The sequence below is a fragment of the Filicampus tigris genome, chromosome 1 (assembly GCF_054856515.1).
Source record: "Filicampus tigris isolate MCC_2025a chromosome 1, RoL_Ftig_1.0, whole genome shotgun sequence".
Classification (NCBI taxonomy): domain Eukaryota; kingdom Metazoa; phylum Chordata; class Actinopteri; order Syngnathiformes; family Syngnathidae; genus Filicampus; species Filicampus tigris.
This window is the reverse complement of record NC_141217.1, coordinates 2,827,634-2,841,576: the sequence shown is the minus strand read 5'-3', so window position 1 is coordinate 2,841,576 and position 13,943 is coordinate 2,827,634. Positions and strand designations below refer to the sequence as shown.

The 13,943-nt window shown below is 43.2% G+C and overlaps 1 protein-coding gene across 3 annotated transcripts in view; it reads left to right on the top strand.

The window, feature by feature from the left end:
- LOC147152486 (fibroblast growth factor 14-like) overlaps positions 1-13,001 on the top strand; it is a 65,183-nt gene extending 52,182 nt beyond the window's left edge. For all 3 annotated transcript variants that reach the window (XM_086047296.1, XM_086047312.1, XM_086047304.1), the window contains 2 exons: positions 4,012-4,210; positions 5,374-13,001. In XM_086047296.1, the coding sequence (XP_085903422.1) occupies positions 4,012-4,210; positions 5,374-5,522 (348 nt within the window). In that variant the 3' untranslated portion in view covers positions 5,523-13,001. The remainder of the gene's footprint in view (positions 1-4,011; positions 4,211-5,373) is intronic.
- Positions 13,002-13,943: the final 942 nt, after the last annotated feature.

Genomic DNA, 13,943 nt, shown 5'->3' with positions numbered 1-13,943 from the left:
GAAGGTGGCGGCGAAGGTGGTACGTGCATGTTTAGCTTCTTTACAGACACACACGTGACACCCACGGCAATGTTAAACTAGTTTTCTTCGCAGCAGCAACGAGCTGCGTGGTGGATCCTCTCCTCCGTGGCGACAAATAAATTGCCGGACCGAGCCAGGGGAAACTGTGCGCCATCGCAACATGTGAAATAACGGCCCAATGACGATGTACGCGGCGTTGTATACCCAGCAACAATTTCTGAAGTGTGCGCGGCAGGTGTTGCAGACCTGTCGCCAACATGTCTCACAGCACAATGCGTCAGCCACGTGATGCAATGCGACATTTGACGAAGCCTTTCGCTGAGTAGGCAGCGATGAAATTTGGCTGCGTCGCGAACACGTCACACGCATTAGGGCCAATTAGTGGGCCGGACTAAAATCCAACTCCGCCCTTGCTTAGTCCGCCCCTTTTTTAAAAATTTGTCACCCACCCGTTCTCCACCCCAAAAATGAGCATCCGTCTGGGATGGAGGGACGGACGTTCCGGCCCCAGGACGGACTGCCCAACCCTGTTAACAACTCTAAATTAAGAAATCTTTCATCGCAATTCATGGTTCGTTCACCTGCATATTAGTGTAAGACAAACCTATAAGGCCAAAACATTTATGTACAATAAATCTGCTATTTTGCATTGTTGTTGTCCTTTCGGCTTTTCACCTCAGGGGTTGCCACAGCGAATCAAGTGCACGCTCGATTCGCATCATTGATTTGGCGAAGCATTTTACGCCGGATGCCCTTCCTGACGCAACCCTATTAGCAGGGCACACACACAGACACCATCACTGAGCGGGAATCGATCCCACGGTGCCCGCATACAACTCGGGCGCGTGTACCACTGCATTATCAGTGACACGCTATTTTGTATTGTAATACAGATTAATTTTTTGCTTGTGTTTTTTAAAAAACGGGAAGAAAAAATAATCGCATTTTAACTTGCAATTGCAGTATTGGGGGGGGGGGGGTTAGGATGGGGTTCACAATTCGATTATTTTTCGAAGTGGTTTAGCCCGCTCATTCATGGGGGCATGCCCTAGCCCAGGTGACAAAAGAGGAAGCAGCACCAAGTTTTTCTTGTCTTGTCTCCCCCGTTCCACTCAAAACATAAAACTGTTTTTTTCAAGCCAACTGTGCAGCCTGCTGGTTGAGGACCCCAACTATATACGTTGTCACGAGAAGGGAGTGCCGTGTTGTTGGTTTTAACCACGATCTTTATTCAGCTTCAGGACAGCGACAGCACATAACAAGTTTGCGCTATTTCTCTAGCTCGTCACATACTTTCTGCTACGTCACAATGACGTCTGAGCGTATGGTAGCCTAGAATAAACATTAAACAAATCTCACAACATACGTCACTAGCGTGAATCTTGAGATTGGCAGTGAACCAGCCGGCCTGTCTTCAGCCTATCTGCCCTCATAGTCACATCTCTCAGGAATAGGACAACTTGTGACCTTTCTGTCATTCAATGGCTGCTCGGGTTGATGTCGCCACGCACGTCAGCTTGCTGCATTGAACGGTTTGCTTTTGGATGCCACTTATCTTTGCTGCAAACCAGAAAGCAGTTCTGGCTCGTTTTCATCGCTGTTTATCTGTTTTATCTGTAGGTGTCAACATAAGTGCAAAACCAAGCTACTAAAAACATTTTGTATGGGTGGGACAAGGGCCGGTACCGGCGATTAATGCATCTCTCACTATGAGGGAGGTGAGTATTTATGAAGGTGAACTAATCCTAATTGGGATTGTTTGGCCTTGGTAGAGGTATACATTACTCAGTGCCATTCTAGCCTGCTCTGTTTTTAGGACTGAATTTTATCATCTATCTTAAAAATGTATCTGGCTCCAGATGATTTTACTTCATGTAGAGACTTGACAAAATAAATTTGAGTAAATTAAACAAAAAGCTTTTGTATGTGTGTGTATATATATACATATATATGTAGTGTCATCAAGGCATTTCATTGAAAATCAGAAAGCTTCGTCGGACATGGGTCCTCTAACAGGGAGACCCAAAACATGCCCATGTGAACTCTGAGGGGGGAAAGAGTGATGGAAAGAAATGCCAGATAGCAAATGCAATATAAGAAGAAAGTGAGGGAGAATCTCCCGCTGATTTTCCAACCGGGAGGCTGTTGTTGTTGTCGTGCTGCCTTTGTGATTTATTCTCCCTCTTTTTCTTCATGTCCCAGTTTCACTCTGCTCTGTGCTCTTTCATTCATTATTTTGCCCTTCTGCTATTTAGAAACGATGACAGATCCACACAGCCGAGCAGTGCTAAAATGACTCACCTGGCTTCAGCTTGAGCGTCAAACAGCTTTTATTCTAAAAGCAGCTTTGAATGATGCATGGCCTCCCTGACTGGCGCAAACATGAGCCGGGCACTGCGCGTATCACAAAAGATGGTCTTCTTCGACAAATGAATAATGAATCTTGGCCCAAGGTCGAAACTAAATATTTATTATAACCTATTCAATCCCCCAAAGATCCTGCGACTGTTTGGAATCAGAGCAGTCACTCGCGCGTGATTGGCGGCGGCATGCTAGTCTCATAAATAGAGCATTCAATCTTCATCACCTGCCTCGTTTTGTCACCAACCAATTATTTAGTCTTTCATAGCTGAGCAAATGCTCCTGAACCTCCCTCCATTCATCCCCTAGAGCCACAAGTGTGTGTGGGCTGCTTACTGCAGCCCCGGTGACAACTGTGTGGAAGAGCATTATCATATGTTAAATTACTGAATGGTCGTCGTGTACTTTTCTTCGTGTCTCACGGTTGCAGCCCACCAACCACTCCACACACACACATTCTGACCCCTCCCTCTCAGCGCTGGTTGGTTGCCACGGCTACATTGTCGCCTCTCTTCCTCATGTTGCTATGAGACTCGGACCGGCAGACCTGAGCTGAATGACAATGTGTCTGTGGCTCTGGCAAGAGGCCCCCAACAGCCAATAAGAATAGGCCCAGACAAACATACCCAACGGGGTATATTTGGGCCTCCTTGGACATGTGAGGGGTGCTTCATTCACATGTATGTTAATCTGCACACAGTTCATTCATGGGAAAAGTTGACGAGAGTATTTTCCCTCTGCACGTTGTTCTCATTGCCATTTCTTAATTGTATGTGAGCAGGATTAAGTACAGAAATGATGTGCCGAAAATTTGTGGATGTGTGGGGTGGGCCATGATGGAGTCCATTACAGTTCAAATTTGATCAAAGGAATTTGTTCAAGCATTTCTTAATAAATGGTCTCAGACATTTCTTGCGTCAAAATAGAGTATAGGTTTTGGGGGGCAGTGGCTCTGCCTGAGGCAAAGGATGAGTACATCTTTCGTAACCATGATGTGAGTGCAGCTAGGCTAAACTGAAAAAGGTTTTAGTTGAATTCACTCAATTTTATTTCGTCGGGTGGTTGCACAAAATCAAATCATTTGGATTCAGATACATTTTGTAAGTAGACTACACATCTACTTTAAAAATGCACTGGATGCAGGTGAGGAAATAGAATGGAGTAAAGTCAGCACATCTTTTTTTTTTTCAGTGCATGCATACAACAAAGCTTTTGTCAACTTAGCGAATTTGTCACTTGAGGTATAGACAAGGACATACAGAGTAAAGTAAAACCCTTACCCTCGAATAAACATTTGAACATTGGTACACCAAATTTTAAATAATTTGTTCTCTTTGCGGCAGCTTGATTACTTCTTTGTGTTCAAGACAAAAGAATCAATGTGAACATGTCACCTTGGACACTTTATTGACTCCATGGCTGATTAAATACTATAGCTCATCAAAACAAGCAACAGATGAGCGTGTTTATGAGAGGCATTCTTTGTGAAGCGCCTGTTCATTCCTCTTTGGAATTATGTGACGTGTCTTCTTTCTCCTCTGTAAGGGTTCATGAGATTACTCAGAGAGTAAAAAACCACAGTGCTTCCTTAATATTATGTTGAAAGTCTTTTCATGCCTGTATCCTCAGGAAATGTTCACCCCGGAGTGCAAATTTAAGGAGTCTGTGTTCGAGAACTACTATGTGATCTACAGCTCCATGCTGTACAGGCAAAAGGAGTCTGGACGGGCCTGGTTCCTTGGCCTCAACAAGGAAGGGCAGGCCATGAAGGGCAACAGAGTCAAGAAGACCAAACCAGCTGCACATTTCTTGCCTAAACCTATAGAAGGTAACTCCCACTCAACTTCATGTTTTGCCTCAAATGTGTCTTAATGATAATAATAATAATAATAATAATTTGTATTGTTATTATTATGTCTTTCATATATAAAAAGAATATATATATATATATATATATATATATATATATATATATATATATATATATATATATATATATATATAAGCTTGTCAAAGCATCTGTTAACATTCAGTACATTGGATATACACACATGATTTATCGTTACATGTCATTAGGTCCCTTGTCATTTGGTCCCTTGAATATAAATCTAAGTATGTATATCTATTCCTCTCTCTCTCTCTCCCGCTCTCTCTCTCTCTCTCTCTTTCGTATATATATATATATATATATATATATATATATATATATATATATATATATATATATATATATGTCCTCAAGGCATTTAATTGAAAATCAGAAAGCTTCGTCGGACATGGGTCCTCTAACAGGATAAAGACCCAAAACATGCCCTTGTGCACTGCGAGGGGGAAAGAAAAGTGTGATGGAAAAAAATGCCTCACAATTCAGAGGTCGTGGTTACGATCCCAGTCCGATCAAAGCAAACAAAGCATATATATATATATATATATATATATATATATATATATATATATATATATATATATAAAAGCAAGATGTATGACGGTGAAAAGAAAAGCAAGCTTGATGTTTTGGTGGGGGATTCAGACATATTTGCTATCACCGTAGATCACTGGACCTCAACTCGCAATCACGGTTATTTGGGTGTGACTGGACACTTTATTGATGTGGAGTGGAACTCATTTTGCAATGCTCGTCATGAAAACAGAAACCAGGGACTTGGCCGATAAATGCGCCAAACAGTTCCTCAAAGTGGCCAATGACTGGGTAATTGAAAAAAATATATACCCCATGAATACAGATACATACATACCAACAATGGGGGGCTTTGGGGCTTTTCTCAGCAATTTTTAAGTGAGACTGATTGTTAAGAGATGGTTTTACAAGCTTTTTTCTGAATGTGATTTTAGTAGGAGTACATATTAATGAACAATACTACTTAAATGTTTCCTTTTCTCTTTCCTTCATCATTCCCCCTTACTCTTACTTCTCCCTTGATGTCACGCATATGTCAACCATCCTCTCCGCATCGTCATCTCCCCCTCTAGTTGCAATGTACCGAGAGCCTTCACTGCATGATGTAGGGGAGGCGGCACCTAAGATCGCCGGGGGTCCGCCTTCCAAAAGCACAACCAGCGAGCCAGTGGTCATGAACGGCGGAAAGCCTGTCAGCAAACCCGAGAAGGAGGAGACATAGCCCACCCCTCCCCACCACCACTTCCCCTTTCCATCCACAAGCAAACAGAGGCCAGGAAAAGCCAGCAATTCTGCAACAAATGGGACAAAAAAGACTCAAAGTCAAGTTGAGACTGGTCAAAAGTGAGTGCGCACCCGGCACCTCACTGCTCATATGATAGATCTGATGTTGTTGGCGGGCGAGGGCCAAACAGGAAGAAAATGAAGTGGCAGCAGTGTGACCTCCCCTTGGCAGAAAGGCTATTCTTAAAATGAAACAAACAAACAATGATACAAATGTGTCATCTTTACTGGTGTTTTTCTGTGACAGTCTGTAAAAGGCCTGCTTATCCTTCTCTGATCTTGCTCGGTTGCCAGGTATGCTTGTCTTCAACACACGTGCACACACGCACACACACACGCTCCACGCAATGGAAAGCATCCTGACCAAGAAATATAATGGCGTGTTGAAGATGCATCCAATCTGGCACACAATGGTCTGTATCCGACTAGCAGTTCGGCTCTTGTTTGACAGTCGAGCATGTTTCGTTATTTCTTTGTTGGTAGATGGCAGATAAACTCTGATCAACACCAAGCTGCATGGTTGTGCAGATACAGAACCAATTTCAGTTGCTACCTCCCTGCCAAGCACCTAAAGAATGCTACCACCTCTTCCCTATGTAGCCATTCAAGAATTCTGGCAAGGAATTGCTGACATTGGCGCACAGGAAGAGGAGGAGATTTCACATGTTTGGAGCCCTAGGCCAATGAAGCCGTAGCTATGGGCTAAATTATTGTTTACATGGAATAGCAGAGGATACGTGAAATGTAGATGAAGGGAAATGCGCAAAGCTACGCTCTCAGAGGAAAAGGGCGTAGTGGTTCTTAGAGTACAATGATGGTGTACAATGGCTTGTACACTTGATGCTTGACTTTTACTGCTTGGACCCCAAAATAAGAGAAAACATCATGGCATCCCAAAACGTCTTGTAGACCACGTACTTGAGGGTGCCTTGAGGGGCAGAAATGACTTCCATTTCTGACTGTGTATCATAACCTGCTGCCTTCCCATTAACTTGAATTGAAAGGTAGGAGGGGAAAAGGGAACAGGGTAAATCATGCTAAAGCCACACGATATGTCAATTTTGTGACGCGGGGTGTGTGACATGCAGGTGTTGTAGTGATAACAGTTTTGGACATGGTGGCTTTAAATAGCCCCGCTAGGGTTAGACCATAAATATAGCGCAGGGGTTTTAGCCTCAATCAGAATATCGCATGATCAACTTGTGTGGGTAACCCTCTGCTCAATGAAAGCAAACCAAATAGATTCCTCACTGTGACCATGAACATGGCTCCAACCAGTTCAGGACTTGAAGCCTTGTTCACGAACCAGGATTTTTGTTCAGACACCAGTGAATTCAACTGGTAGTTGCTTATAAACTATCCCTTAGATGGTAAGAATACTGTGATCCTACTTGTCTTGTTTGTGCCAGTGAAAGAGATGCGCTATCTGTTGCAGCTCAGGATGGCGGTAGAGCATTAGAGCAGGGGTGGCCCCACCAGTTTTCACAGATCACTGACTGTAACGAGCACCCTGTGAAGGTAGCCACAAAGACAAAACCAAGGCCATGTGACTTATCAGAGAAATTACATCGCCTCATCAACAGGTCATAGGTACCACGGGCCAAAGCTGTGACACCCAAGGCTTTACGTCACAGTGGCAGAAATACCTGACCGGACAATGCCCGCTCTCATTTCTCGCGCTGCGACATCTTGTTCAATTGTTTGCAGAGCTGGGCACTTGACCCTTTTTTGCCGGTCCGGCTGTGACTCTCCACCCTTGACCTGGGTACCCTTCCGGCCGCGACCCTCCGGCCATATTCAAAAACATTGTCGGCCCCCGCCCCGTTCGGCCCCCCCGACCCCCCAAAAAAAAGCGTCCGTGATTGACGTCGCCGCGGGAGGGATGCTAACAGCAGAGGCTTTTTAAAAATCACTAGCTGGCTAAATTACAATTCGAACCCACTCAGGACACGCTTCAAATGCGCCAGTAGTACTTACCCAACTGCGTGTGCTTACTTGTATTGCGAGCCCCGGGGTTGGATTTGTCATATTGTATGATTATTTGGGTCCAATAGACAGCCAGAAATCGCAGTCAACAAGTTACTTATTTTCCATACTTCCAATCCTTCACACTTCCCGGCCTTCAAAATAAAAGCAAACCAGCAAACCACTATACACAGCAGGTTTGCTACGCTGTATTTCCGGAAGTAGGGAAGACGAGACAGAAGAAGTGCATGAATTCCACCTTGATGTGCCGGCGTCAGCTTGACTATACTCGTGGACACAAGTTGTTTTGAAACAGTTACGTTCCAAGTCGGGGGGCATCGCTTCAGAAAGACTGCGACAACAATGGATATCATGCCTGCTACAACCATAAAGGGACCGAGATGACTAGAGACCTGTCGCCAACAGCACAATGCGTCGGTCATGTGAATCAATGCGGCAGTTATCGCTCTCGCCGTTGCGGGTGTCGAAAGAAGCCTAAAAAGAAGCCTTTCACCGAGTAGGCTGAGATGAAATTTGGCCGCCTCACGAGCACGTCACACGCATGAGGGCCGATTAGTGGGCCAGACTAAAATCCACTTCCGGCCATGCTTAGTCCAGCCCTTTTTTTAAATTTGTCAGCCCCCGCCCCAAAAATGGGCATCAGGCCGGGCCGGAGGGTCCGACCGTTCCGGCCCAGGGACGGACTGCCCAGCTCTGATTGTTTGCGCTCCAATGAGGCGTCTGCTCAGCACCTGCAACAACGAAATCACTGCGAGCTTCGTATTCTTATCACAAAAGTGTCATCTTGCAATGTGTCTAGTGTATTTCTGCTGTCGTCTCAATGGGAAGTTGTTGTAGATTGTTTGATCCATTTGGTTTATACAGTGGAACCTCCAAAGTCAAACACCCCTGTGGTTGTACTATTTGCTTTTGTGCACCAGGTTTTAAAAGAAAGAAAACTGGGTCTGCAGTTGATCAACACAAGATCGCAATTTAGAGAGCTTCAAAGGAATAACTGCACTCTCATTACACAAACACTCATTAGAAAAGCAGCAACAGCCTCAACATGAGGTTTGAAGAGAAGAAGAGCACAAAAAGTGAAGACAATGTCCACCTGAAATTATGGACTTAATACCGGGCCGATTTTGAGCCTGCTCACCCTTTTCCATTAAAAGTCAGCAAAGGCTGATTATAGGATGTCTATAAAAGATTATCTAAGGTGTTTATCCTGGCGTTGTGGGAACTGTTAAGAGTTTTCCTTCTCTTTCTGCTTGGAATGCCGCCAATTAGAAATGTTAAACCTGTTCAATATTTGAAATCGCAAATCCTAATGTGTGTGGTCAGCACAGAGTTCTGTTGATCTCTTGTATTGCGTTCTTTTTTTTTTTTTCATCAATCTGCATTCCACATGCCACCATGCTGCCTCTCAGATATCAGTACTGGTACTACGCCAGACATCTGGTTTGGGGGAGGAGACTCACGATTGGATGACTGGCCATATGGTTATGTGTGTGGTGTGCTGAGTCACTTGAGTTCACCACACACTATACAGAAAGTTGATTTAGGAAAGAGGTCCGTTCTTTCACCGGCGATGTATCCCATATTCCGGTGCAAGTCGGATTTCACAGTTAAAGTCGAAATTTACATCAAAATACTTGGTATAAAAACCAAATTAAAATACTGTAACAAATTGGGTTGTCGTGGTGACATTTGTGTTTTTCTGTCACAATTTGACGGTACAATACATTAAAATGAAAACATAAGATTCTGGACTTACCATTACTGCTGAGAGGTGGATGGAGAAGAAGGAGGGGAGGGTGAAAAAGGCAAAGATACACAAACACAGACACTATGCAATAGCTAAGCAGAAATACGATGGTGCTGGGGACAAAATGGCGGAAGAGGCAGAGACGTCGTAAAGTCGAAACGTTATAGGTCAAGTACGTCGTAACTTCGAGGACTTCCTGTATACGGCAATTTCTTTCGTCACGGTATGTTACAGTTAAGGAATTGTTTTAGACCAGTGTTGGGCAAGTTACTTCAAAATTCCCAGACAGTACTACAAAAATAAAATTATCAACATCCTCAAATTAATTCACACACATGGGAAAGATACGTTTATATTGCCAGGATATGTTCTTACTGTTTGTTATGTTTTGACGTATACTTGATTATTGGTAAAACAAATGGTAATAATAGATTAAGTATAATTGGTCTTACACAGCGGTGTCGAACTCCGGTCCTCGAGGGCGGCTGTCCTGCCTGTTTTCCATCTCTTCCTGCTGCAACACACCTGTTTCAAATGATCAGCTCATCAGCAAGTTCTGCAGGAGCCTGATCTTGATCCCAACCGAATCAGGTGTGTTGGACGAGGAAACCTCTAAGACATGCAAGAGGGCGGCCCCCCAGGACTGGAGTTTGACACCCCTGCATAGCTGGTGGATGGATGGATGGATGGATGGATGGATGGATGGATGGATGATTAGCTAGCTAGCTAGAAAACATGTTGCTTGAATGCTCTTTTTTTTAAATGAGGAATTAAGGACTGTAGTCTTTAATGTGCAAGCACAAATACAATCTAAGGTAGGAACAAGGTGGGGGTAGGAAATGAGCTGACGCTCTATAAAGTCAACTTTCATCCTCAAGCTACCGTAAAACACACACGTGCAACTTCTTGCGAACCATTACCCCCGCGAAATCCAAAGGGAAAACGTTGTCTATGTCTACCAGCGACAAACACACAAGTAACTTAAATTACTATTTGTTGCTAACCAAGACAGACTTCCGAGTGAGGTAACCGCCACAGGCTGTTTTTTTCCATCCCAAGCTGCCATCATGCTTTACATTTTAATGATGCATGCAGCCGCGCGAGGCTCTTTTTTTGCCAAATATGGTGTTTATCCCCCTACATTAGGAAGGCTCATTTGTCCTGTGTTTAGCTGGGTTATCTCCCGGAAGACTAACAAAACCAAGCACTCTGGAGGGGAAAAAATTAACCTGCTGTTCAAAAGCCATTCACGGGCACCAGAATGAGCGCATTCGCAAAAACGTTAAGCAGGTAGAAATACACAAAGTTCAGTTCACGTTCGCCCAAAATATGAACCAGTTCATGAACTTTCGTTCATTGAAATCGTTCAGGTACAATACTGACTTCTGTAGGCAAGTGAGAAATGAATGATGATCCTTTCAGTTAACAATTTATATTGTAAATAAATGATCTAATGGCCCACTTTCTCCTTTATTATTGATGATTAATTTGTCCCTCCCTAAATTGTAACGTGTTACAGGACTCAGTAACCATCACAATATTACAAAAATAAGTAACTTATTCTATTTTCTTACTGTATAAATATAAATACATTGTATTACATTCTATATTACAGTAATGTGTTACTTTTGGAATACCCCCAACGCTGTTTAAGATGATAAAAATCATAAGTATCTTGCATTATTTGCACATTAAACACGAGCTGCATCTGTAACAAGGCTTACCTTCACAATTGTTTCTAAATTTGATTAAATCATAGGTCGACCTGCACTTGAGAGGTTCCACTGTTGACCAAATGTTCACGTTTCTCGGGTCCAGTTTGCCTCACTCGACATTTTCCAAGTGATGTTCCACTGTGAGGGCCGTCCCTCGATGGGTTTTGGGGCCAGTGTTGTGCTTGTCTTTTGTAGATGAAATGTGGATCTTTTCCGTGTATTGTAGCACTCATGTCGCGCTATAATGGTTGCTAGGAAACGATCAGAAAACAAGCCCTGACAATCATGTCTATCGTCATTTTATCCCACCAGGAGAGTTCGAGTGGATTTAAAGCTGTCCGTCCCCCACTGCAGAGATCACACATATTTGGTGTGTTCTTCTTGACAGTATAACTGAGCTGTCAACACAGGCCCAGAAAGTGTCTCTTTCTCAGTTGTGAAATTTCTTAATGGAGTGTACTTCATGTCTTCATTTGATCTGACCTTATCATTGGAACCCTTGACACAAAAGTATCATGTTGAATTGAAGTATGCCCGGTGGGATACATTGTGGTCATCGTGCAGTACTCCCTTTTTATTGTGAAGGAATATTCCTCACTGTCCGCTTCAGCACGGAATTCTCAATCTTCAGCTTGTTGGGTTAGTGTTAGCCACTGGGGAATGCTGCTTTTGAAGTGCTCTCACACGTATTCAAGAATAATTCCCTGGGCCGCGGACCAAAGAAGCAGATATAACAGGGTTTTCCGGGTTGCTAATCACACATCCCAATTAAGGTGAGAATCTGCATAGTTAGCCTGCCTAGCACCAAAGCTACGATGATGAGCTCTAACTACTACATGCTCTGTGCACAGAAAAGGAGCAATCATGACTAGCCTGGACATCTTTTAATTCAAGTGTGCCGCTGCCAGGGGCAGATGTAGCTAGTAAGCAGCGCGAGCACGTTTTAGTGACATAAGGGCATGTGACGGATAGAACTGTGCTCATGATGTAGCATGTCTCCTTCAGGTTCACTCTGTTCATCCAACAGCCTTACTACATGCATACAATGATCCTTTACTCTAACCGTTGTGTCGGCCGTAAAGAGGTTACAGTAGACAGAGCGCTTATCCCACCTCCTCTCACTGCTTGGACTCTTTCCACTTGTTGCACGTGTTGTAAAAAGGTCCAATTACATGGGGCGGTATGGGCTAATGCATGTGGTGATGTAGGAAATATGTCATGAATATAAAGCAGCATATAGCCAAGGGGTGGGTTAAATCCATTTTTTTAAATCCAGCCTACCGAACTTTCACAATATCAGGAGTCTTATCAAATTTGTTGCATTCATTTTGATGATTTTTCCCCTCATTAAAGTATTATTTATTAGTTTATGTACTTTTCAACTTACATCTCTAATTAAACCATTGATTTGTTGTAAGTATCAACCAGGTTTTCTCCGGATACTTGTGCTTGTGTCGTCTCCAGCCCTCATGAGGATAAGCGATATGGAAAACGGTTGGATAAGGAATCAGTTCAAAATATGATCATTATTAGTTATTTTATAACTAAAATGAATTCTTTTAAATACTCTTTAACTTTTTTTTTTAAATCTCATCTGGCCGTTTTAAAAGTTATACTGTATGTGGCCCCTGAGCACTCAAGTTTTCCCTCTGATATAGTCCATTTCTGCTACTGATTTGCACCGGGTGGGATGTCTTTTTTTTTTTTTTGCCTTCAATGTATTTTTGTTTCAGGTTCAGGTAAAGATTAACAGTACCAGTAATTAAAGCAAGCTGATGTCCAGCAGCGCACCAGTGTTAATCGTGTACAGTTACAGTAAGTTGGTAGCAAAATGTGGCAAGTGCTGACTGTCTTTCATGTAAGTTTCAGTTTCTCTAACAATCATAATATGCAAATATTGTACAGTTTGTGTCCCAACTTATTGTATACACACAGATCAGAACAATATTAAAAGATTTATAGAAAGAGAGTGTGACTTGCTTGAAGTTATTTTTTGTATTTCCTGCCCATAGACTAATGTCTTCATTTAATAAATTACAGCACTTGGTAAAAAAAAAATAGCGACCCAGAACACGCTGGAGAGACTTGCCTGGGAACGCCTTGGGATCCCTCTGGAAGAGCTGGAAGATGTTGCTGGGGAGAGGGAAGTCTGGGTTTCCCTGCTGAAGCTGCTGCCTCCGCGACCCGACTTCGCTTGGACTTTAAACACACAAGGGCTAATGTATGTGCTCGCCTGTCAACATGAATTGGTTTTTGCAGAGCAAAATGCATCTCTCTTCATTTTAAAAGCACAGCTGCAAATTGTCCTCGACATTCCCAGCAATATTTTGTGGATTGCTCATGGACGCTCCCACCTCCTCGTTCTCCCTGTAATCACCTCATAGCCGTTTGTTGCCGACCACAAGTTCTCCCTTTGCACTTGCTGTCTGCCTATCACTATGCCTATTTTTTGCTACACCACCATCAACAGTGTGAGTTTACCCGTCCTGCCATCTGTGAATTGTGAAGCATTACATGTCCTGGCCCAAAATCTACAGAGACTCTTTATCTGAGCTTTGAATTGAACCGCGTTACACACCTGCTTCTTGCTGGATTTGTCACAGATTAAGTCATTTACAACTATTACTGTGGTCTAGTGTACTGCAGTTTGTTCCTGAATACACTTGTCACAATGACATTTTGTCATCACCATTTTTATGGTTTATTTTATTCAAACAGGTTCAGGGGCGGGGCTATGGGAGGGCCTGTGCACTCCCAGGCCCAGCCAGATTGACAGACTGTTAAAAATGTCATAATTGTGGTTGTCTAAGGAAGATCTGAACTTCATATTATTCAATTTCGCATTTTATTTGAATATACGATGTGTCGGGACAGGAGGATTGCTCAGTGAGAGAAATATTCAGGCCCACCC